Source organism: Megascapheus bottae, chromosome 1 (genome assembly GCF_031878675.1).
Source record: "Megascapheus bottae isolate mThoBot1 chromosome 1, mThoBot2.hap1, whole genome shotgun sequence".
Classification (NCBI taxonomy): Eukaryota; Metazoa; Chordata; class Mammalia; order Rodentia; family Geomyidae; genus Megascapheus; species Megascapheus bottae.
The window spans coordinates 50,506,157-50,532,136 of record NC_143509.1 but is presented as its reverse complement, the minus strand read 5'-3'; the positions used below and the strand labels follow the sequence as shown (position 1 = coordinate 50,532,136).

The window sequence follows — 25,980 nt, the reverse complement described above, 5'->3', positions numbered from 1 at the left end:
TTTTTAATACCTTGGAGATTTTTTAAAATACCTTCCGGGGCAATATGGAATGAGCTATTTTATTGTCACTGAGTTCTATCTACTTCCACGTTGGGATACATGTGGAAACAGTGGGGTTTATTTAACCACCCCCATATTGAAGGTTTTTGACATTGTTCTCAGGAATTGGATGTGAGAAGTATTTTTTTTCTTGAATGTAATCTTGAAAATATTCCATTTTGTATATAACTGCATGTTCAGTATGGAACCAAAGGGCATGTTAACACTGTTTTCTACATGCAAATGTAGCTGAGAGTTTGCTATACTGTGCTTCATTTAGAGCTATATTTAAAATCTCCTTTGATTTCTTACTTGTTGGGAACATCCTCTGTAAGATTTTATTCTTTTGTTTCATTTTTTTATGGCATCTACCTTGCTAAATGTCCAGTGTGAGCTCAAAAGAATGTATATTCTGTGGGGAATTGGAGTATTTATTTACAATATTAATTAGGCCAGACTGCTTGACAGTGATGAAATTTTCTTATGTGCAAACTAATTTTTGCTGTGTAGCCCCGTCAGTTGCTAAGTGAGGAAAATTTAAAATCATGACTGTGAATATACTCTATTTCTTATCTGAGCGCTGTCATTTTTGCCTCATAAACTTCAAAGTGTGGACATATGCATGACTATTATGTCCAGGTCTTGATGCAACAGGCTGACACTAAAAAGGATCCTTTGTATATTTGGTAGCCCTCCTCATCTTGTATGATTAGAGCATCACCACATCTTTTATGCGTACTATTTACATGCATGTTTTTGTTCCCACATTCATTATCAACTGGTCTGCATCGTTAGAGCGTGCCTCGTAGGCAGAGGATTGTGGAATCTTGAATTTTTATTCATTTTGACCCATTGTGCCCTGTAATCAGAGTGTTTATTTACACTGGAAGAGACAACTAAGGTGATTGAGTTTGTATCTACTATTTTATTATTCGTTTAAATATATTTTTATCCGATTTTGTTTCCAAGTGTACTTATTTGTATTTAACTCTCTAATGCTCCATTTACATACCTTTCATTTGAAAGTTATTTTTAACTAGTTACCCAAATGGGTTTCAGTTTATTATGTGAAATTATGAATACAAGGCATGTTGGACAATGTTACCACTTCCATCACCCTCTCCTCCCATTTTCGATTCATATCATGACTTCTTAATTCCACCTCTTTATGCTAATATGTATCATTTTATATGCAAAATGTAGCTCACACCCTTTTTCTATGGCAGTGATCTTTGAATTAATATTACAACATTCCACAGAAATTTCAGGAATCTTAAAAAAAGTCACTTGAGTTAAATTTTCTATCTTTTTTGTAATGTCATATCATTTTACATCAAAACTCTCTTAGTATACTGACTTTTTGCTGTAAAAATGAAATAAAATGTATATTTTTGTGTTTATCAAGGTACATGTAATTACTCCTTCCTATTGGTGCTTTCTGTCTGTTACAATTTCTCCTTAGTCTAAATGCAATTCTCCATCATTGCTGGCAATATAAGATGGTTAGAAGTAAATTCATTCATTTTATTTTATTTTACCACTCCTACTTGAATGTAGTGTTAAGTGTATAGAATTATGGATACTTTTTGCTTTTCATTGTATTTTAAAGGTCTAAACTACTGTCTTTCAGCTGATGTATCTGTTTGTACTGTGATTTTATTTATTTTTATTTATTTTTTTGTAAGACCTAGGGCTTGAACTCAGGGCCTGAGCACTGTTCTTGGGTTTTCTCAAGGCTAGTGCTCTACCAATTGAGCCACAGCACCACTTCCATCTTTTTCTATGCATGGGGTACCAAGGAATTGAACCTGTGTCTTTGTGCATGTTAGGCAAGCACTCTACCACTAGGCCAAACTCTCAGCCAAATTTATTTATTTTTATTTCTCTGCTTTATTTTTTGTGTGTTATCACCTTACCTTTGTTTCTTAGAAACTTTCTTATCAAGTTCCTGAGTATATTTCTAGGATATTATTCCTGCTTGGAGTTCTTGAAGTTTGTTTGGCTGAATATATAAATATATATGTGTATTTATATATATCTATCTAGCATTTAGTATATATAACATAATTATATATTACATGGTGTTATACATTATTCATACTTTTATATTATCACTTGTATTATTGACAGGTAGCTATCATATTTGTTTGTGCTTAATTGTTTTCATCTCTTTGGATAATTCTGATTTCCAGACCATCAATACCTTCATTTGCAAATCAACAGCCTGACATTAAATATATCAGACATTTTTTCCCCAAATAGCTTTTCTAAGAGTTTTACTGGTCCTTATCAGTTTTATTTGTTTCTCAATTTCTTGTTTGTTCATCATGCTATTTTTATTTATCTGAGTGAGTCTTAACACATGTTCATAGTAGCATTATAAATTTTGTGCCTGGATTTTAACAGCTGGGTCACTCTGTTTTGTTTTGTTTTAAATAACTACCTAATTGTTACTCTTGACAGAGTCTCATTATATCATTCACACTGGTATTGAATCAGCTGCCCCCATATGTGCCACTAAGGCATTAGGAGGCCTTTAAGGAATGCAATCTCAATGAAGCTGTCACAGGTTAAAGCATACTCAGGAAAATGTATTAGTATACCATAAGGAAAGTGACTTATTTTCACTTGCTGTTGCAAACACAGTCTCATTTGTGATGTCTGTTATCACCTAAAAATTGTAACTGGGAATAAATAAATAAGGTAATATGCCAGATTCTATATATCTGACACATATCAACTGCTTGGTGAAGTAATAACATCTTCACATTGAGGGTAAAGTTTAGTTGTAACCTACAAATGATGGAAGTGAGTTTCAGGAAACCCATGCAATGTTTTCCTTTTCAAGGTCAAAATCAAGGATGTTGAAATCTATGTCTGTTTATCTATCTCTAAATTTACATGTCCAATATGTTGCAGGTAGTATGATTTTTATGATTGGCATAAACTTACTTCTCTGCATTGTCAGGTATTGCAAGGAATGAGTTAATAAAGATGTTTAATTTTTAGAGAAATTAGCTCTCAGTAATTTTCCAGTTAAAATTATCACCAAAGTTTATAGACAAAGCTTTCCATATCTCCAGGGCTTTTTTTTTAAGTTATAAAATCAGACTTGTTCTAGCCAAAGCATTCACAGGTTTTTTTTAGAAACAACTTTTCATTTGAGATAATGTAATTTAACATTTTCTTGCCTTTTGTCAGAACAGAAAACAATAGTTCTTTTACTTGATTTAATACCATTATGTCTGACAACACAGCAAAAAAGCTGCTAAATGCCAAGGGTTTTCCTGTTTTATGAATCCAAAGGCTATTAATTAAGTTAGCAAATGAGGAAGTTTCCAGGGAAATATTCAGAGGTGATTATCTAAAGGGACCTTTTGGAATCATCGATTGTAATTATTTTGCAATATTTTGTTATTTTTTCTTTCTTTTTCTCAACCCAGTACAGCAAGTTGAACAAGACACAGAGAAGGCGCTTACATATATCAAATAAAGGTTAGATCCAAACATAGCATTGAAAGACAGTAGTGCAAGCTTCTTGGGAGGCCTGAAGCAAAAGAATACCTGCACCTCTGAGATTGAGCCTAGCCCAGACAAAAGCGCCACTTCAAGCAGGAAAAGTTTCTGTGGAGGTTTAACCAAAAAGGGAAGAAAAAGTTATTTATTTCATGCTATGGGGAAAGTAATTGCTCATAATTACTCAAAAGCAAAAATCTTATTCTTAGGTAATGTTTTGTTTTATTATTAATTATATATTAACATAATTTTGGGTACACAACAGTTATTTTTTTACAACACATTTACTTGCAAGAAATCATTTGGCAATTAAGTATGATTGATATTGGTAAAGGAGTTTGAGACTAAGAGTATATTTGAGATTGCTTATTTGACAAGCAGTTTTATTTTTACATTTGAGGAAAATTGAGAACTTAAAAAATAAAGCATTCTGGGCCGGGAGTTTGGCCTAGTGGTTAAAGTGCTTGTCTAGCATGCATGAAGACCCAGGTTCGATTCCTAGGTACCACATACATAGAAAAAAGCCAGAAGTGGTGCTGAGGCTCAAGTGGTAGAGCTCTAGCCTTGAGAAAATCCAAGGATAGTGCTCAGGCCCTGAGCTCAAGCCCAGGACTGGCAAAAAAAAAATAAATAAATAAAGCATTCTACATACTTTGAACACAACTTAAAGATACACAGTAGAAGAAAAACCAAGTCTCAAGTTAACTTTTCACTAAATGATTTTTTTGGAGTTGAAGTTTTTTATCTTTTTAAAATATTTTTATTGTGTTTAATAGAAGGGTTACATTATATTCACCAAATAGAAGGTGCGTAACTTCACAAACATTGATACCCTTTCTCATGATATGGTCCCCATTTTCCTCCCACCCTCCCCCTACTTATCTTGATTTCCCCCCCTTCCCTATCCAATTTCAAATAACCAATTAAGCACATATAAAATATATCAGATAACAAGATGAAAAATTGTAACAATATGAGATAACCAAGGGATGGCAAAAGAGATGAGCGATAACATAGTACATTAAGGACAACAGTCACTCATTATATGGCTTTTGTAAGATTTGTTAAGAATAAGAGAATTATAGCAACCAGCCTATGTGTCTTTATGGAGCTTGATTAGTGCATATTTACTATCATGTCAAGCCATGTTGAATTATACAGAAGAGTGCTAAGCAGTTCACAAGGGACTAGAGAAGATGGTGACTCATGTCAGATGAGTGTAGAAAGCCTTTCTGTGTTGTCACATTCAGGCAGTGTCTGGAATGAAATAAGAATTTGAAGAGGTTTTCAAGAGTAAGTCCAATTGATTGGAAGAGATTTGAAGTGAGATGTGCTTTTTATGTTTAAGTAATGGCAACAGAAGGAGACAATTGGCTAGTGTGTAGTGTTATTTATTTGTCACAGCCATGGTGATAAATCACAGCCACAGCACTGAGGAGAAAATGGTGCTCAGGAAACAGTAGGATACAGAGATCTGATGAAAGCACCATCTCTCTGCAGGGTTACAGAAATCTATATTCCTACCAGACTTGAAAAGGATATATTTTCTAAGTAAAATACAAAGGAGCAACATTTATGAGTAAATTGTCATTATGTAGGGGGGGGTGGGAATGGAAGGTACTTTAACTCCATATCCTCCATATCTGGGCTCTGTCTTTGAGCTGCTTCTGCTCAAGGGTAGTGCACTTTATCACTTGAACTTCAGTTATATGTCTGGATTTTTATTTTATTTCGGGAACATAGCTTTTTGAAATAAGAGTCTCAGGAACTTGAGCCATGATTCTCAGATCTCAGCCTCCAGGGTAGCTAGGATTACAAATATAAGCAAATAGCAACCCGCATGAAATACATTTTAAAATATCCTATGGAAAAGAAATCATCTTTAATAATTGTTAAGTCTTTGTGAATGCTATTTTCACATGATATAATTTGATCTTTCTTATGTCTTGAAGCATTTGTTACCATAAGAATTCTGAGTAGAAAGTTTTAAAGTAGGAAGCTTCCCATATACTATTATAAATAACAGATGAAAGCTTGATCATCACTTAATATCCCAGAAGACAAAAGTACAATATAAAAGGATAAGTACAATATAATATTGGAGAGAAATATGCAGAATATTCTTTCCTTGAACGTTATGTGATTTATAGACATTACATTTTCATAATAACTGAAATATACTTATGGACTATGAATGAATGAATTACTATTATGTAATTAAAAATTGTTATATATCATGTTAACTAATTACATGTCAAAAAACTTGACTTTGAAAGAAGGACCAAGATTTTGGGAATTAAAATTCATCACATTAATCCATACCATATATATGTATATATCTTTATATATACAGATTATTTTTTGGCAAGACTGGGTTTGAATTTCAGGGATTTTGTGTTTGCTTGGCTAGTTCTCTGCCATTGGAGCCATGCCTTATCTGGGCTCTTTGCTGGTTAATTGGAGATAGAGTTCTGAGAGCTTTTGTGCTTGTGCTAGCCTTGAACTATGATCCTCCAAATCTTAACCTTCCAAATCTATAAGATTATGAGTGAAAGCCACCAAGCAAACAAGTGTTTCTCAAAATTAAATGGCATATTCAAAACCATACAAAGCAATTGAGTCAATACTGGTAATGATTTCTGCATTCCTTCTTTATCTCTGCAATTTGCTTGATATAATGCTTCTTATATTTACTTTGATCGGGATGAAGTGGAAGCTTCATGCAAAACATTGATGAGAATTGTTTTCTTGGGGACAGTGGTTCTAAGTGAATGCTATCAGGGAAGAAAAGCCATCGTGACACAGAACACTTTACATCCTATTGTATGGAGGACTAAGAGAAACTAAGGGAAGGGGACCTCACCATACCTTGACATGACTGGGAAAATTTTGTTTTCCTCTTTGATAGAGATGTAGAGAAAATGATGAGCACAGTTCAATTTGAGGATTGCTTAAGGAATACAGTGTAGCCAGGATTTGATACATAAGGAAGGTAACGGTGGTAGTTTAGTCAATCCTGAAAAACATAAAGCATTTCCTATTCACATAACCATTTACATCTCAATCCTTTGACCTTTTTGAAGTTTTAATCTGAAGGAAAACTCAATTTTAAATAAGAATTAAGTAAGTAAATAGACATTATTAGAGGCTAACTCCTTATTCTAGGTGAGTGTAGATTCTCAGTCAGGAAGTGTGTGGGATGTTCGGGGTGCATGTGCATAGGTGAGTCAGGAAGATGTTTTCAGTATAGCAGGAAATAAAGTGAAGTATGAGATAATGATGTTGTGTATCAGGAGACTGCTAGAGCGAGTAGTTTGTAATAAAATGGAACAGGGGGGCATAGAAACAAGTCCAAGGTGATCCTTCAGAGGCTAAAAATAGCATTCTAGCATTCATTCATTATTTTTTATAAAAAATAATTGTGGTTATAAGGTGACATACAAAGCAGTGACAGTTACATAAGTCAGGTAAGGCTTTCTTTTTTATCTTTCTTTTTTATTGTAATTAATAGAGGGGTTACAGTTATATTTGTCAGATAGAAGGTGCATTACTTCTCACGTATTGATACCACTTCTCATGCTTTGTCCCCATTTCCCTCTCTCCATTCCTTTCCCTCATCTTGTTTTCCCCCTTCCCTTTCCTATTTCAAATAAACATATATATAATATATCAGATAGCAAGGTAAGATATTGTAACAATATGAGATTAACCAAAGGGCAACAACAGAGAAGGGAAATAACACAGTACATTAAGAGCAACAATCAAATGATATAAAGCTCTTGTTTCCATATCCTGGAGATCCTTTCACTTAGCCTCATTATATGGTCTTTTGTATCTAGGTTTTGCACTATTGTAATCCTCTGCTAGGAGAGTCCTAGTTGTGTACTAATTATTACAAATGAGAGAAACCATTGAGCCTATGTTCCTTTGGGTCTGGCTTACTTCACTTAATATGATTTTTTTCCAAGTTTTCCATTTCCTTACAAATGGGGCAATGTTGTTCTTTCTGATGGCAGCATAGAATTGCAATGTGTATAAATACCACATTTTCACAATTCAATTATCTATTGAGGGACATCTGGGTTGGTTCCATATCTGTGCAATGAACATTGTTGTGCTAGTGGATTTAGTTTCTGGACCATTGGGTAAATGCCAAGGAGTGGAATTGCTGGGTCATAGGGGAACTCTATGTTTAGTTTTTTGAGGAACTTCCATACTGCTTTCCAGAGTGGTTGAACAATTTTACACTCCCACCAACAGTGTAGTAGTGATCCCTCTTGGTCACATCCCCGCCAGCATCTGTTGTTATTAGATTTCTTGATCATGGCCATTCTAACTGGAGTGAGGAGGAATCTCAGAGTTGTACTGATTTGCATTTCTTGTATGGCCAGACATGTCAAGCATCTTATTTCTTCTTCAGAGAAGTCTCTCTTTAAGTCTTTGGCCCATCTTTTAATGGGATGGTTGTTTCTTTGAAGATTTGTTTTGGAGAGATTCAAATTTTTAGCTGTTGACATATTTTAGATAGGAGACCTTTGTTTGTTGTATGATTAGTGAAGATCTTCTCCCAGTCTGTGGGCTATTTAACTTGCTATCTATGTCCTTTGCCATACAGAAACTCTACAGTTATATCCTCCTTTTCCCTCTTATTACTGGACTAGGAATTAATTTCTTGAGAACAAGGCTGGGGCAGATAGATGTTTGGAATATGACAAAGAATTGGTTACATTATAGCTTCTACAGAGCTGGACCAAAATCCAGCTGTGCAAGTGGTCTTAAAGAAATAAGTGTTCAGAATAATGTCAGAACATTACCAAAGTATTCCTATACTCAGCAGGTGCCTATGGTTCATGACTGAAATACTGGCTACTCACAAATCTAAAAATTTGAAGAGTACAGCCTGATGGCAGCCCAGCCATACGTTTCCAAGAAACTCTTATCTCCAATTAACTATTAAAAAGCAAGTTGGTGGTGTTATTCAAATGGTAGCATGCCAGTCTTGAACTGAAAATGTCAAAATAGAGTTCAAGGTCTAGACTTCAAGTCCCATGAATGGTTCAGGAAAAGAAAAAATAAATAAAGGTTACATTTGCCAGGAGCTTAAACCAGCTTAAATTGAACGAAGAAAAGATTTTAGATTAAAAATGGTGTAAAAATAAACTTAGCATTTCAGTATTTCTATATTTATGAGTTTTGTGTGTGGGGGGGGTGTATGTGTAGAAAACTTTGTTTTAATGACAAATCTTTCTATAAGCCTTGGATGATTCCTAAATTGAACTAACAGTTCAGAATCAAAAACATAACAAAATTCATGTGTTGTAACTTCAAAATGAAAATATTCTTCCTTATTACACAATTTCTTCATCATATTCTCAGTTTTCATTATAAGTAGTAGGTCATGGTAGTCTTGGACTCTAAGTATGCTACCTCCTGAGGCATTAGATTTGTTTCCATACTTAACAGTCATCCTAGAACATTATAACCCAGTCTGAATATATATCTAATTACCCATATCTTTGTGAAAGGCTTTTGTTGACATAAAAATGACTTATCTCCAAATATTGCCATTTCCTCATGAAAGGGGCAATGTCATTCTTTCTGATGGCAGCACAGAATTCTATTGTGTAAAAGTACCACATCTTCTTGATCCATTCATCTACTGAGGAGCATCTGGGTTGATTCTATATCTTAGCATACACAGGTTTCTGGATTTTGTGGAAGAAATAAAAATGTGTGACTAAAGCAAAGAATTAGAGATCTTCCTACCAGACTAATTATGTGTTTGGGCTATAGGAAGAAATCTCAAGAGCAGTAATTAAGGGGTTTTGGACATTCTAGAAGTCAGATTACACAGGGCTGTGTGTACACAGCTCATGTTCCTTCAAGTATCTCAGTAATATCTCAGTTTAAAAAATATGAAATTCAGACTTTCACTCACTTACTTCAAGTCTCACAAGAGTGTATGCACACACACTCTATGTACATGTACTCTATATCTACCCTTTTGTATAGAGTCAGAAGCAAGAGCCTGACTTCTTTGCTTGACTTCAAGAGAAGGGCTCTAATTTCTCATTATACATAAATGAAAAGAGTGCTAGTAGAGTATACTATAGAATGTATAGTAGAGATTGTATTTAGGATTATCATCCCATCAGGCTCAGAACTCTAAAATTTTCCTCCCCATCAAGTCTGTGTGTGCCCACAGCAATGCCTGCATGAAACTTCTGTTTTCTTGAGGCGGTCAGGAGTGAATAGTTGACTCCTTTCTAAATTCTAACTCTTTACATAGACTCTTTGATATGACATTTTAATGGGATACCCTACTTAGATTTAGTTGTTATGCAAAGGGATCTCTTATTTGCCTATTCAGTAATTCAACAGGGCTTGGACCCTACCTAATGCTGTTTCTGGCCCAAGGCCCCAGGTCTTCAGTCTTTGTACAATATCCTGGACTCTTGCTGTTTCCAAAAGGGGGAGTTTAAACAAATGTGAAGCTGAATGGAAACCTAGGAGCTCATTATTTATTAAAGGAAAGTGTTATTTTTCTCATGTATGCATGACAACATAGTAATTACATATAGTTGATTTTTTTATGGTAATGAATAAGGCTTCCCGAAATCCACAGCTTGACATCAAATGAGGCTTTGCTGGGTAGTAGGAAACAATATGTAGCTCTGGAGGAAGTATTGAATCAGCAGCAAGGAACCCTTTGTTCTGTTCAGGGGTCTGGATCTACATCTAACTTCCTGTGATTCTGGGAGTAATTATTTCATTATCACAAGCTTCTTTTAACTTGTTAAATAAAGCAATAAAGTGCAAATGCCTTACTATGTGAGGGCCTCACACTGAAAGTACATGAGGAACACTAGGACATGCATGTGTTTGACATGAATAATTTGTAGACATGCAGAAAATATGTTTTACATGTAGAATTTTGTGGAGATGTAGTTTCCTTGCAGTTTTCTAAGGAGAGACATTTTGTTCCCTTCCATACAATATACTTTACGTATTTGATATGTTGAGATACGAATTTTTTGTACTGACTATGAAATCTTATGGTAAATCGAAAGTAACTGATGAGTTTGAGAAGTTGATTTTTGTGTTTTGTTTTATTTTAGATTGCTTTGTGTTGTTTTTGGTCATGTTGCTTGAACTTAGGGCCTGAGAGGTGTCCAATGAGCTTTATTCCTCAAGGTTAGTGCTCAACACTTTGAGCCACAGTGCCATTTGCAGTTTTTCTGGAGGTTATTTAAAGATGAGAATCTCATAGACTTTCCTGCCTGGGCTGGCTTTGAACCATAATCCTTGTATCTCAGCCCTCTGAATATCTAGGATTTACAGGCAAGAATTACTGGCACCCAGCTAGGAGTAAATTTAATCAGGTAGACTATTAGATCTGGTGCTTACTTTGTATTCTTTCTTGTATTTTTAATTTATTCATATAACCTTTTTGTTTTTCTCACTTGTCAAGTGATGGACTTGAAAAAGCCAATCTTACACTTTCTTATACTGAAACTCAGTATTCCCCTGTGTTTCATAGGGGAATTATCAGTGTGATAGTAGTCTTTCTTTGTGATGCTTAATTCTTGGATTTTCATATTGGAATTTTTAATTACACAATAAGATGCTGTAAAGAAAGTAAATAAGAGCCAGGAGCATGAACTTGCTAAGTTTGCAGGGAGTGCTGGGCTTGATTCCTCATTACCACATACATAGATAAAGCCAGAAGGAGTGCTGTGGCTCAAGAAGTTAGAGTACTAGCCTCGAGAAAGCCCAAGGAAGTGTTCAGGCCCTGAGTTAAAGCTCCCTTACTGGAATAAAAAGTAAATAATAGTTAAAGCAGGTTGCTGATCAGTTTATGAAACAAGCCTTGTCCATGTAGCAGACTTCTGCTCATATAGAACAGTCTCTAAAAACATCTGGCTTGCTTTTGATTTGGGCTCTCTGGTATGTTGGTGCTCTATTTATATGTTAGGTGGCACCAAACAGGAGAAATTGCCATGAGCTTCAATGTGTAAAGCATTTTCCTGTGCTCTGATTTTGAACTTCACTACATTTTTCAGATTCAGTCCAGAAGAAACATGCTTGAAGAGTTGCTTTTGTAAGACTGTTTAGAAACAGAATTTTGTGGCCCAGGCCTGATGACCCACGCTGGTAACCCTAACTTCTAGGAGGTAGACGACATAGGATGACTATAATTTGAGTCTAGCTAGGGCAAAAGTGTGAGATTCCATCTGAAAAATACAAAATAAAATAAAATAAACCTAAAGGCATTAAGACTTAGGGTGTTTCTCAGTTGGTACAATGGTCTAATTTCAATCCCTAGTAATACAAGAAAGAAAGAGAGAAAGAAAGAAAGAGAGAGAGAGAGGAAGGAAAGAGGGAAGGAGGGAGGGAGCAAGGGAAGGAAGAAAGGAAGGAAGCAGGGAGGGAGGGAAAGGGAAAGGGAAAGAAAAGGAAAAAATGTGTTTAACTCTTACAAAGATACCAACTGAACTTTCTTTTATTTTCTTTTTCTTTTTTGTCCATCCTGGGGCTTGAACTCTGGTACTTGGCACTGTTCCTTAGCTCTTTAGCTCCACTAATGCTCTACCACTTTGAACCACAACACCACTTCCAGTTTTCTGGTAGTTAATTGGAGATAGGAGTCCTATGAACTTTCCTGCCTGGGCTAGCTTTGAACTGGGATCCTCAGATCTCAGCTTCCTTAGTAGGTTGGATTATAGGCGTGAACCACCGGCACCTGGCTTGAACTTTTTTTTTCCTTTGGTAAGTATACTTTAATAGAGAAAAAGGCAGACAGATAAAGTTCTGCTAACTCAGAGTTAGCAGAATTTGAATTTCTAGTCAGTCACACTTTTGGAATGAAGTTGAACTTTCTTTTAAAAGTACATGTATGGGCCGAGAGTTTGGCCAAATGGTAGAATGCTTGCCTAGCATGCATGAAGACACGGGTTCGATTCCTTGGTGCCACATACATAGAAAAAAAAGCCTGAAATGGCTCAAGTATTAGAACTCTAGCCTTGAGAAAGCCCAAGGACAGTGCTCAGCCCCTGAGTTCAAGGCCCAGGACTGGCAAAAACAAAAACAAAAGGTACATGCATGTCAAGATAACTGGATTTCGGCACTGCTGATTATTCATGTTTAAGACTTTTCTTTATTTTGTGTATTTTTACCTTGTAGGATGTTTTTACCCCAGAATGCAAATTTAAGGAATCTGTATTTGAGAACTACTACGTGATCTATTCTTCCACACTTTATCGCCAGCAAGAATCAGGCCGAGCATGGTTTCTGGGACTCAATAAAGAAGGTCAAATTATGAAGGGGAACAGAGTGAAGAAAACCAAGCCTTCATCACATTTTGTACCAAAACCTATTGAAGGTATGGAAGCTGCTTCTTTTCTTCTTTTCCTCTTGTCTGTAAGAGTTGCTTGAATGTAACCAATCTCAAGAAAGTTTTAGCAATCACATACATAACCCTTTCCTACAAAAAAAAAAAGAGAAAGAACAAAACAGAATAGACAAAAAGATTAAGGGGCATTTTTTTCTGACCACTTAATACTTAGTAAAACTATGTGCGAATGTGCAAACTACTAGATTCCTGGAAGGAAAAAAAATACTCTTATTTCCCATTTAGACCGCAATAATGTAATTTCCCAGAATAATGAAAAATGTTGTCTCAGTCTTTTCAAGTTCTCAAAAGGCTTTTACAAATGTTTACATGCTAATCTTTAATCCCTTTGAGCAATTATAGTAACATATTTTTCGTTGTAGTGTTAAAGAATGAAAATGGTAAACTCAGTTAAGTTGACTATTTTCAGTTGAGCTGAAGATTTCCATCCTACTGATAGTTTCATATATTGTGCGATTATATCAAACTGAACCATAGATTAAGTCCACTTGTAATAAATCTTATGTTGTTTCTTTATTGGTTAGGTTGTTGTTTGCTTGGTTTTGTTTTTATGGAATAGTAGGGACTAAAGTCAAGAGCCTAAAATGTACTGGGTGGGTGCTTTACCACTTGAGCCATATAGTTGATCTCTTTGTATGTTAGTTATTTTTGAAGTAGGGCCTCACTTTTTATGCACAGTTTGTCCTGGACTGCAATCCTTTCACTTGTGCTTCTTTTATTAGTGATTCCCCCAGTAACCCAGTGACAGTTGTACAATGTTTTACCAAGCCATTGGTTTAGATAGTCTTGCAATTTTTTTTTTTCATGAGCTGGCCTCGAACCATGATTCTCCCAATCTCCATGTCCCAAGCAACAAAAAATATGAGCTTGAGCTACCATGATAACCGAGGACAATGATACTTTTCTCTTAGAAGTTTCTCACCTACAATGCTGGTTGGCCATATTTACTAGTTTCAGTCAAGTTCCCTAATAGGTTCTCCTACATTTATCAGGGTAGGATTCTGACAGTCATGTTGTATTTACTTATGAAAGCATTGAAACAGTGGGCTGCATTTCTGTAATTTAGCCCAGGGTGCTCTTCTCTATCTCACAAGGCAGGACTGAGGCCAATCAATACAAAGTCTGTGTATAATATGTATAACTACAGGGGTCAACAAACATCTCAATCAAAGCTATGGTCAAAGCATTGCCTGGAAGGTGACACTTAGAGCTCCTGGTTCATAAAACAAATGATTCATGACTGAAACTCCTTCCTCATAAACTGTACACATGTAATATTTTCTTTTTTAAAAAATATTTATTGTTGTTATAAAGGTATACAGAGGAGATACAGTTTAATAGATAAAGAGCACATTACTTTTGAATCCCAAAGCTTGACTTGTTCTCAGGAAGCAATTTCTTCCCTTTAGTGTATATATATACATATATATATATATATTTTTTTTGGCTGTCCTGGGCTTGAGCTCAAGGCCTGCGCACTGTCCTTGGACTTTCTCAAGGCTAGAGCTCTACCACTTGAGACTCAGCACCACTTCCAGCTTTTTTCTATGTATGTGGTACCAAGGAATTGAACCCGGGTCTTCATGCATGCTAGGCCAAACTCCCGGCCCCCTTTAGTATATTTTGTAATAATAAAATTTTGCTTAATAAAGTATTTCAATATGGAACTAAATAATTTTCAAATGATAAAAATAACTTCATCTGTGTCTTTGGTCAAACAAAATTGAACATTCATTCTTATGGGCCTAATAAAGAACATGTCACCTCCACAAATCTGTTATCTCATTTCCTCTGTCTGAAATTTGCTGATTCACCTTGGAAAGGGTAAATTCAAGGAGACCATGAATATAGAGTGATGGTACAATATTTGCCTGAAATGTACCAACACCCTGGGTTTGACATTTAACATCCAAAACAATAACAAAAATAATAATCATTACTTGGTCTGACACCAAGCTTAGGTGGCTCATGCCTTATCTACTCAGGAGGCTGACATCTGAATATCACGGTTTGAAGCTAACCTGGGAAAAAGTGGAAGTGTGGCTTAAGTGATAGAGTGCCAATTTTGAGCAAAATAGCTAAGTCAGAGTACAGCGGTTCTGCGTTCAAATCCCAGTATCAGCACACACACAAAGCAATCATTGTTTCTTTACTTGTGTGTGCCAGTCCTGGGACTTGAATTCAGGGCCTGGGCACTGTCCTTAAGTTAGAAAAGCTTTACCACTTGAGCCAAAGCTTGACTTCTGGCTTTTTAGGTTGTTCTTTGGAAATAAGGACCTCACTGGCTTTCTTGGCTGGACTGACCTTAAACTGTAGACCTCAGATCTCAGCCTCCTGATTAGCTAGGCTTACAGTGCCCAGCAGTCACTGCTTCTTTATGTGGATACTCTGACATTCAAAGAAAGAGAGAGAGAGAGAGAGAGAGAGAGAGAGAGAGAGAGAGAGAGAGAGAGAGAGAGAGAGAGAGAGAGGGAGGGAGGGAGGGAGGGAGGGAGGGAGGGAGGGAGGGAGGGAGGGAGGGAGGGAGGAAGCATTCTTTTTTTCTTGTCATTGTATCCATATTTCTATTCACTTTAAATTTACATATTGTCCTTGTCTCCTCTTATTCATGGTTAGCTCCCTCTAATTGAACAAAGTGTTTTTTTGTCTTGTATTTCCTGTTTCTTGTACAATATGTGGCTTATTAGAAATTTCCTTATTAGATGTAAATTGAAGAAGCTTGCATGTGAAGGAACAAACAAATGAATAGAAAAGTGATGAGACTTTTAGGGTGTTTGTGGAGATATTATACTTAGAGACAGCAATAGTATAGAAAATTATATCGATAGCAATTGTATGGTAGCAACAGTAAAGGGAAAATAGCAATAAAATAGTAGAGAAAAGCTATATTTCACGATGCATGAATTGATTTTGGAAATTAGAGAGAGAACTGACACTCCTACAAAAAAGAAGAGTTTTTGAGAATCTGATATTTAAATATGACTTTGAGGGTAGTCTAGGTTCAAATCATTCAAGATAAGTAGAATTACCTAAACACAAACATTTCAGGAATACTGGAAGTAAAGCCAGAAAATTGGCAGCTTAGCAGAGTGCCTAAGAAGCAGATGATATTTCTGTGAAAACTATATTGATCCTCAAGAATTTTTTGACATATTTTGCTTTCACCTCATGCATTCGTTTTATTTGCTCACTTAGGTTGATATTTTGTTTTTTATAGAACTAGTACAAGATTAGTAACAATTTGGAGAGAATTTAGAAAAGCACAATGGAAAAAATGCTACTTTTTTGATTCATTTTTAATACAGATAGTACATGGAAACAGAGCCCTCCCATTGAAAAGAAAGCACCTGTAACTTACCTTAATTATAGTTGTTATCTATATATAAGTTAGTAAAGTTTCTTCTTGGTTCTAGATGATAAATAGATTGGTTTGCATTGCTAGTTTCTGAACAGCTTATATTCTGTTTGTTGCTGCCTTTCAGTGCAAATACAGAATGGGATCACTACACAGTTAAGTCTCAAGTACATCCAACCCAACTCAGCAGCATCTAAATCACACACATTCCCTCACAAACTAAATCTACCCAGAAATAGTGCTGTGATTTCCAAACTCCAGGGTTATGGCTCTGTTCAGTTTTTGTACTCCTCTTCACAGTGTGTTTTACGATTACTTAGATCTGTGCCCAGCACTGAAACTACAACAATGCACATAGTTCTGGATATTCACTTGTGTCCATCATCCAAGAAACATTCGTATCATAATCACAGGAGAAATGAAGAAGATACAGAGATCGGTGTGACTTGGCTTTCAAGATGGTTCCTGATAGCTGACTTGTGATTCTTACACAACATTGGCTAAAATCTAGATAGAGATTCACATGTACGTGCACATAGCTTTTATTCTTCATGGCCACATAAAAATTCATATTCATTATTCAAGAGACAATAGTAGAATAGTATTGGACAAATTAAAACTTTTGCTTTATTCTGAAGTATTCTGTACTTCAGAATATTTGATTTCTTTATTGACATTTTTAGTTATTTTTTTTGTTTTGATATTTTTGCACTGATGCTTTGTAATTATTTTCTTTGTGTTCTCCAGGGGGTAAACACAAAGTCATTTCTGAGTCAGATTCATTAACACCTATATTTATTTCCAATGCTCTTTGTCTCTTTCATTTATGGAGAGAAAAAAACAGGTGAGAAGCGCAAAGAATGATGCAAAACACTTCTGAAGATAAAGGCTTAACTTGGCTTTAGATCCCAAATCTTTTACTTTCCTGCAACTGTCTTTGCCATTTTCTTAGAGAATATGGTACCCTTGATTGAAAAGTATTAGTTAACAATTTTATAACTTCTTACTTTGTCTAGGTAGTATTTGAAGCAAGCCTCAATTATTTTTCCTTTTCGATTCCATTTATAAGAAGGAGGCTTCAATATTATCCTTAATTCTGAACTTAGGAAATGAAGCATAGAGACATGTAATTTGGCTCTAATCATATTGTTAATGAATGGAGAGCCAGAATTTAAGCCAGAACATTCTGACTTGAAAAATCCAGTGTTTCACTCCCATGAACAATAGTCTAAAGTCCAATAAAATTGTGGATGTAACCTAAATAGAGGATAATGGGCCACTGGTAAATGCCTTTGAAGAGTGTTTACTAATTTCTTCCCTTATTTTTAATCTGGACTGTACCTATTCTTTAGAAATGAAAGTCCTCTAGGATTAATAGAAACCTTTCTAGTCTTACAATTTGCCTGATGCACACAAAATTGGTCTATTTCTTTTTCCCTGATGCATATCCCTTCCATTAATACTCCTCTTCTTGTCGTGCTCCTTCTATTTGCGACTTTTCTATTTATCATTTGCTATACCAGTAACATACATCTATTTCTGTAAAATTCATAATAGAACTGTTACTATTTTATTTTATATATGAGGGTAATAAAAGAAATTAAGTATGCTATCCAAGATCATAAGGCTACAAAAATACCTAAGTAGGATTACAAACGAGGAAGCCAGAAGTCTGTGTCTATGGACCTGACCCCTGCACTGTTCTGCTTTTTAATCTGAGGGAAGCCTATGAATATGCATATACTCTGGAAAGCTAGTGACAGCAAAGCAGAAATAGCATACAGTAATACAAAGTGCATAGTAAGCTAGTTCTATACCATGCCAGTCTGAGATGGGTATACAAGATATCATAAAGAAAAAAAACATAAAACAGATAATGGATGCCAGGCTCAAACTACCCAAGAGCGAATTAAGAAAGCATTGCTTTTTTTCTCTCTCATGAATTCTAATAGGCTTCATTAACTACTCTGTAAAAGAATTTGGAGAAGGATTTTCTAAATTTCTTTGGCAAATGAAGTTGTGTCTCAGTCTTTATAAGCACTTAGCCCAGATGCATGTTCCCTCATGGAGTCTAGCTCTACATTAATCTATAAACTATTCTAAACACATTCATTCAATTAGTGAATTAGTAAAATACAGTTTTATGAGGTATCATCATGGTTGAATTGTAGTTGACTTCATTTAAAATGAGGGTTGGGATGAAAGCTGTTCCATTATGTTATTTTTTAAAGGTTTCGAGTAGTATTCTTTGCATAGCCCAGTTAAGTAGAATATCATTGGAAGACACTTTTCAATACCAAATAGAAAGTACATAAATAGAAAACAATGGCTTCATAAAATATGTAGCCATATTACTGTTAACCCATAAAGACGGTTGAGTCTTCTAGTTGGGACTTTTAAAGGAATTATTTTATGGAAGATATGGTGGCTCATGACTATACCTCCAGCTAAAATAAAAGGAGGAAAATGAGGTCAAATACTATGGCAAAGGTTCTTTAGCAAAACCCCATCTCAAAGGCAAAAAATAAAAAGAAGAGCAGAATGCTTGGCTTAAGTTACAAAGTGTTTTCCATGAAGCAGGAAGTCCTAGATCAGCACCACAATAATTTACATACTCAATGGCATTGTCATAAATCTCTAAGTCCACTACTACCAATGTTACTACCTCAACAGAATGCAATACTGCTTTGTTCAATTTTAGTGAAGGAGAATTAGACACTCAATAGAGGAAAAGCCAAAGTAGTTTTTTTTTTCAAACATCTTTGCCTTTATTCCAGTCCTACTGGGGATTACATAGCTGAATATCAAAATTCCCCAAATTAAGCTCTGACAGTTCAAGGATCTTTAAGTCCTACACAGATAACATGATAGTAATTATCCACCAGCTCATTTACCCTCACTGTTTCACCCTCATCCAGTGTTTAGGATGCAGTGGGTGTTAATGAGGGGTTGCAGAGACGTCTATTCCAACAGATATAGACTTGATATTTAAACCCATTACTCTATAACCTTGGTCATCAATCTCTACTTACATGGGTCCCCTCCCTTGCAAAAAGACAACAGCACAGGCTTTGTGATTCCAAGTTCTGTCCTTTCCAAGCATTGTTCATACCACACAGAACCAACACTCCTAGAATTAAATCTTTTCTAAGTGAGCCCCCACTTCTAGTTTCAGGCACAGCCCATAGATGCCTAAACAAAAGATGCCAACTCCTCCTTTCTTCCTCCCTCTTCCTTCAGGAAGCTCAGGCAAGTGGTGGCGTATTGAGTCAGGTTTGTTCTTGATAAAGAATGTATGCACTTTCCAAACATTTAAACTTCCTGAATTCTTAAAAAAAAAAGTATTCAGAATTAAGATCACGAGATATCAGCAGAGAGCTCTCTCCACAGAAATATTAAGTTTGTAGTAAAGAATATTAACCCATTTCCACCAACTTGTATTTGACTATGAAAAGAAAATCACAGACATCCTGGTAGGGTAGTTTCTTTGTTAGAATTGTTGCTTACTCTCAGACTTACTCAGAGGTAAGTACCTGCAGAATAATGATTGATGCTTTGCAGCATCAATATTAGAACCACCTTGGTGTATAGGGAAAAGGTCCATACTCTTTGGCCTAATCTTCACTATGAATTGATTTTCTTTTTTTGTGGTTTCTGGGACTTGAACTCTGGGCCTGGGTGCTGCTCCTGAGCTCTTCAGCTCAAGGCTACCATCCTACCCCTTGAGACACAGCCCTACTTCCTCTTTTCTGGTTGTTAATTGGAGATAAGAGTCTCATGGTCTAAAGACCATGACCTGGCATGGATCCTTAGTCCTCAGATCTCAGCCTCCTGAGTAGCTATGATTACAGGTGTGAGCCACTATACCTGGCATGACTTGATTTTTTTTTAACCATGGATAGAACATAGGATCTATCTATCTATCTATCTATCTCTATATATATTTTAAAGTTCTCCAAAAAATGGCAACCAAATTTGAGAAGCTGCATTGTAAACTGAATTTGATGTTTCTAGACCTACTTTGGTCAAATTGGGCCATAAACAATTTAAATTCAGTCATATTTTGGTGGTCACTGTGTTAGATTGAAACGAATCCAAGGGTAACAATGTTCAACAAGTAATATATTCCATATATATATATATTTTTTTTTTTTTGCCAGTCCTGGGCTTGAGCTCAGGGCCTGAGCACTGTCCTTGGACGTTCTCAAGGCTAGAGCTCTACCACTTGAGCCTCAGCACCATTTCTGGCTTTTTTTTTCTATGTATGTGGTACCGAGGAGTCAAACCCGGGTCTTCCTGCATGCTAGGCAAGCACTCTACCACTAAGCCAAACTCCCAGCCCCACTCCCTATATTTTTTCCCTTCATCTTTTTTCATATATTTTTTACTGCAATAAATAGAAGGGTTACATTATATTCACCAGATAGAAGATGCATTACTTCACTAACATTGATACCCTTTCTCATGTTTTGGTCCCCATTTCCCTCCCTCCACCCCCACCCCTCATCTTCTTTTCCCCCTTTCCCTATCCGATTTCAAATAACCAAATAAGCATATATACAATATATACCAAGGTAAAATACTGTAACAATATGAGATAACCAAAGGACAGCAAAATAGATGAGAAATAACATAGTACTATCTTATGAATGTAACTGTGACCCACCTATACATCATCCTGATAAGAAAATTTTAATAAACCAAGAAATTAAACATATTAATTATGTTTACATTTTATGTCATCCAACAATTCTTAAGACAAATATGTTTTAGTGCTAGGCTAAATTGCTGTACCAAATTATTAGAGGTAATGTCAAAATTAGGGCTAAATTTATAACTAAAATGTATAAACTATTAGATATTAAATAACTAAGAAAGAATAAATTCTAATTCTTTTGAGTAAAGTTTTGGCAGTAATTTGCAAAGTATTTTGAGAGTATAACTTTCTTTCTCTAGCTTCAGTCATTTCTAAAGATGAAGTCATTTATAAATTCAATCAGATTCATATAAATAAAATGTAGATAAGGCATTGTGAGAAAGCCTAATTTCTCATGAAAATTTTATCAGATAAGATGCAAAATACCATTTTCACTTTTTTATCTTTTGGGTTGGAGAAGTGGTGCATTTTTGTTGTTAATTTGTGTTTTTGCTTATTTTTTTCTGTTTTTCTACTGGTCCTGAAGTTTTTACTCAGGGTCTAGGTACTGTACCTCAGCTTTTTTGCTCAAGTCTAGCACTCCCCAGTGAAGTAGAAGCTCTATTGATGGCTTTATTCAATTTATTTTATTTTATTATTGAGGTAATGTATACAGGGGTTACAGTTACCTTTTCCAGATAGTAGGTGCATTACTTCTCACACATTGATACCCCTTCTAATGGTTTTGTCCCCATTTCCCTCCCCTCCTCCCCAATCATCTTGTCTTCCCCCCTTCACTTTCTATTTCAAATAAACAAATAAACATATATATATATATATAATCTGTTAGGTAACAAAGTCAGATACTGTAACAATATGAGATTAACCAAAGACCAACAAAGGAGAAGAGAAATGATATATTAAATTAAGAACATCACTCAAGATAAAGCTCTTGTTTCCATATCATAGAGATCCTTTCATTTAGTCTCATCCTATATGACCTTATATATCTAGGTTTTGAGCTATTGTAATCCTCTGCTAGGAGAGTCCTAGATGTGTACTAATTATTACAAATGAGGGAAACCTTTGAACTATGTTTCTTTGCTTCTGGCTTTCTTCACTTAATATGATTTTTTTCCAAGTCTTTCAGAAAAAAAGACATTGCTTTATTCATTTTTAATGTTTAATTGGAGTCTAAAAGAATTTCTTGCCTGGATTGTCTAGTGACTATGATCCTCAGATCCTTTTGAGAAACTAGGATTACAGGAGTAAGCCACCTCCAATCGCAATAGGTGTTTTTAAGATATGGCATTGAATGAATAATCAATGGCAATAACAATGTAATTCGGAGGAAAATTAATTATCCTTCAACAATTGTAGTCAGTCACCAAAGAGCAGAACAAATCAAGAGCTCTGACTTCATAAAGATTTTAATTGGGAGGACAAAAGTGGCACATTTGTTTGGATATTTTTATTCAAACAATCTGGAAAAATAATTAGTTTGTATTCCAAATTCCCTTTTTGACTCAACCATAGTAAAAGACAAAAATGAGAACAATGGAGTAAATTGTACCTACCTCTCTGGTCCTGCTGATGCTTTTTTCGTTTTTGTTTTTTGTTTTTTGTTTTTTGTGTTTTTGTTTTTCCCCTAGGTCATGGGCCTTGAACTCTGGGCCTGGATGCTGTCCCTGAGATCTTCAGCTCAGTCTACCATTCATCCACTTCCAGTTTTCTGGTGGTTAATTGGAGACAAGAGTTTCCAGAGTTTAGTACCCGGGCTGGCTTTGTGCCTCGATCCTCAGATCTCAGCCTCCTGAGTAACTAGGATTACAGGCATGAGCCACCTTGCCTGGCTCTGTTGATTGTTTTTATTAGAGAAAAGACATTAGCTACACATTCCTTGTCCCTATTTTGTGTTTGAAATCCCTGCCAGCCCATGATACTGTCTTCTGAAATACTTATCATTTATTCAGGTCAACATCTTACTGGTTTCTGAGTTTAATTTTTAATAAAAATTTTCCTAACTTTCCCCACATATTATGCATCCACATCGCCTCTCCTTTTTTCTACACTCAAATATTGCGTTGGCTTTCTTTGTAAGTGGATATGTATACATTATTTTTTGTTCTTGATGTCTCTTAACTCTTTGGCAGATACATTGGCAATATAATGAGCACTTTCCTCTGGCAGGTTACTTCCATACCGGTACCTGTATTACTTCTGTTCCAGTACTAATTTTCTTGCCATTCCAAAGGGCTTCTAAAACTACCACTTAAAATTCTCCTATCATTCATTCCAAGGGGTTTTCATGAGACATTAATTAAGGTGTGAAATTGCTTCATGTTAATTGCCCACACCTTTCTGTGATCTGCTATCAAGACAATTAAATATCCTTTATGGTACATTAACTAACAGAGCAATGTAACCTTTCCATGTCTCAGAAATTATAGAGGGCCAAGGGTTATTTGATTAAATTGGTAGTAAGGAAAAGATGAATCATTTTATTCTCTTGAAAGGAAAACTGATGGAGCGTTGGGGTTCTTAGTAGGGCATAGTTTGTGAATTTCAACCAAAACAAAAGTTACATTATGTCCATGTGTAAAGCAGTAACTGTGGTGGTCCTAGTAGGTGTTTACTACTTCAGGCAACTTTCTAGACTGTATTATTTAACTATTTTTGGAATAGTCACATGTTAATAGCCCACCAAGGCCTGGATCATAATTCTCCTATATACATGTCCTGTATTGTTAGGATGATAGCCACTCAGCATTTCACCCAGGATTTGGGAGGTTTTTTTTTCTTTTTTGCTTTTCATTAAGAAGACGTCTTATAAACTTTTTTTCCTGGACTGACTTCAGTGATTCTCCCGATCGATAGCTCAATGTCTGCTCCCTGAGTAGCAACAATTTCAAGTATCAGTTCCCCTATAGGATTAGTAATTCTTGATCTATTGTTTGTTTTTTTAAGCCCTTAAGTGCTAAATTAAGCTTGTCCAGGACAAAAGATAAGTCTATTATTAAAGCAGTCCTATTTTGAAAGTGCTGTCTTTGTCCATTCTTTTCAGGCCATTTCAGTTTTGCTGTTTTAATTACATTTTAAGTATATAATTTGATTGGGATTTATGCCCCTTCAGTTACCATCCTCCTTAAATCTATTACTGAATTTCAGGATCTGTAAATAATCCATAGAGCATATATCAGATAACTTCATGTTCTTTTCTCTTTCTCTCTGACTTTGTCTCTGCCTCTGTCTCTGTGTCTCTCTCTTAATATAAGTGTTTGATCTCAATACTTCTGGCTTAGTAGACAAGTATTCTCACGTTTCAACTATGCTTCTAGTCCTTTCATCTTGTAACTAAGATATGAACTAGTTTCTCATTACTTCATTTAATGGAAATAATGATAAGCTAGTGACTGGGTTGTCCTCAGAGAGAGTGTTCGGGACAGGGAAGCTTTAGCTATCATTCAGAAATCTTCTTGGGGACAGAAAACAGAGTTACATTTTACTGGAAGATAAATCTACTGATTCGAAACAAATTGATGATTGATCAAGATTTATTAATTCCAGTTGGGCACATACCTGTAACATTCATGTTGTCATAATGACATTACTTGATGTAAAAATTAGCAATAGCAAATAAATAAAAATAACTCTTCATATGGACATCCGAAGTAGAATATATGCCAAATGGAGAAATGGAAAAACCATCAAACTCACCTACAAAATCTACAGATATATATCACTTAATGGAGATTAGAAAGAAGCACTCTAATTATTTCCTTTATATGTTTTGTAGGCCAAAATACAGTCCATGCATTCCTTTTCTTTTCTTTCTTCTTTCCCCTCCGCCTCCTCATCCTTTGCTTCGTCCTTGTCCTCATCACTTTCTTCTTCTTCCTCTTCTTCCCCCTCCTCCTCTTCTTCCTCCTCCTCCTCCTCCTCCTCCTCCTCCTCCTCCTCCTCCTCCTCCTCTTCCTCCTCTTCTTCTTCTTCTTCTTCTTCTTCTTCTTCTTCTTCTTCTTCTTCTTCTTTCTTCTTCTTCCTCTTCCTCTTTTTGCTCTTCTTCCTCTTCTTCCTCCTCCTCCTCCTCTTCCTTCTCCTTCTCCTCCTCCTCTCCCTCTCCTCCCTCCCCTCCCCCTCTTCCCCCCCTTTCTCTCCTTTGCTCTCTAGCTCTCTCTGAATGTGGTTGATTAAGAAACACAGTGAGAAGCTGCTTTATGGCATTTAATGGATAAATAGCTTTCCAAGGGAATCAAGCATTATTTCCTCTGGGTTTCCTTTTGCATTACTTTGTTCTCTATAAATGTGTATATTTACACCAATAAAATATGCTTTATTTTCGGGAGTTTGGACATTTTGCTCATAACTGAAATAAAAGTAACAACTGTTAGACTTGAGGACTTCAAGATTCCAAGAAGAATTTCAATAAAGATATTCTAGGTTTGATAGCAATCATTTTTTTCAACCCCCCCAAAACAAATTGTTGAATTACTAATTTGTGCCATTTTAAATTGTAAGAATCAATTCTCTGAGATAGTCAGCTCTGCAGAGGATACAGCTGCTACTTCAGCAAAAGTCATGTAAATCCTTTGAGGAGATTGGAAGAATCATTCGGTGAAGTAATTGGAATATTTTTAAATCTCCCTCGAAAACATGAGTGTGTAATAATTTTTATAAGACACAACATATTTTATACTTATTCAAGGTCTGTTCTGGGTAATTCACTGAGAGGTCAGTGAATGCAGAATCTCAGAGCTACTGCTGAACTTCTGAATCATAGCAAGCATTTTAACAATCTCCCACCTAATTCAAGTGGGCACAATGCAGAATAGTTTGTGCTCTATGTTGAGTAGGTGTCTCTTCATCACTGAAGTGGTCTTAGGGATGTTTTCCTTGCATTCTCAGTTCTCTTTGAGTCCACTTTTGAATCTTTTTTAGAATATCAGCATGTTGGTAACAAAGTGAGATACTGTAACAATATGAGCATTTTTGTTGTTAATTTGTGTTTTTGATTATTTTGTT

The 25,980-nt window shown here is 35.6% G+C and overlaps 1 protein-coding gene across 2 annotated transcripts in view; it reads left to right on the top strand.

The window, feature by feature from the left end:
- Fgf12 (fibroblast growth factor 12) overlaps positions 1 to 25,980 on the top strand; it is a 339,473-nt gene that overhangs the window by 310,334 nt on the left and 3,159 nt on the right. For both annotated transcript variants that reach the window (XM_090343960.1, XM_090343950.1), the window contains exon 4: positions 12,739 to 12,937. In XM_090343960.1, coding sequence (XP_090200086.1) covers positions 12,739 to 12,937 — 199 coding nt within the window. The remainder of the gene's footprint in view (positions 1 to 12,738; positions 12,938 to 25,980) is intronic.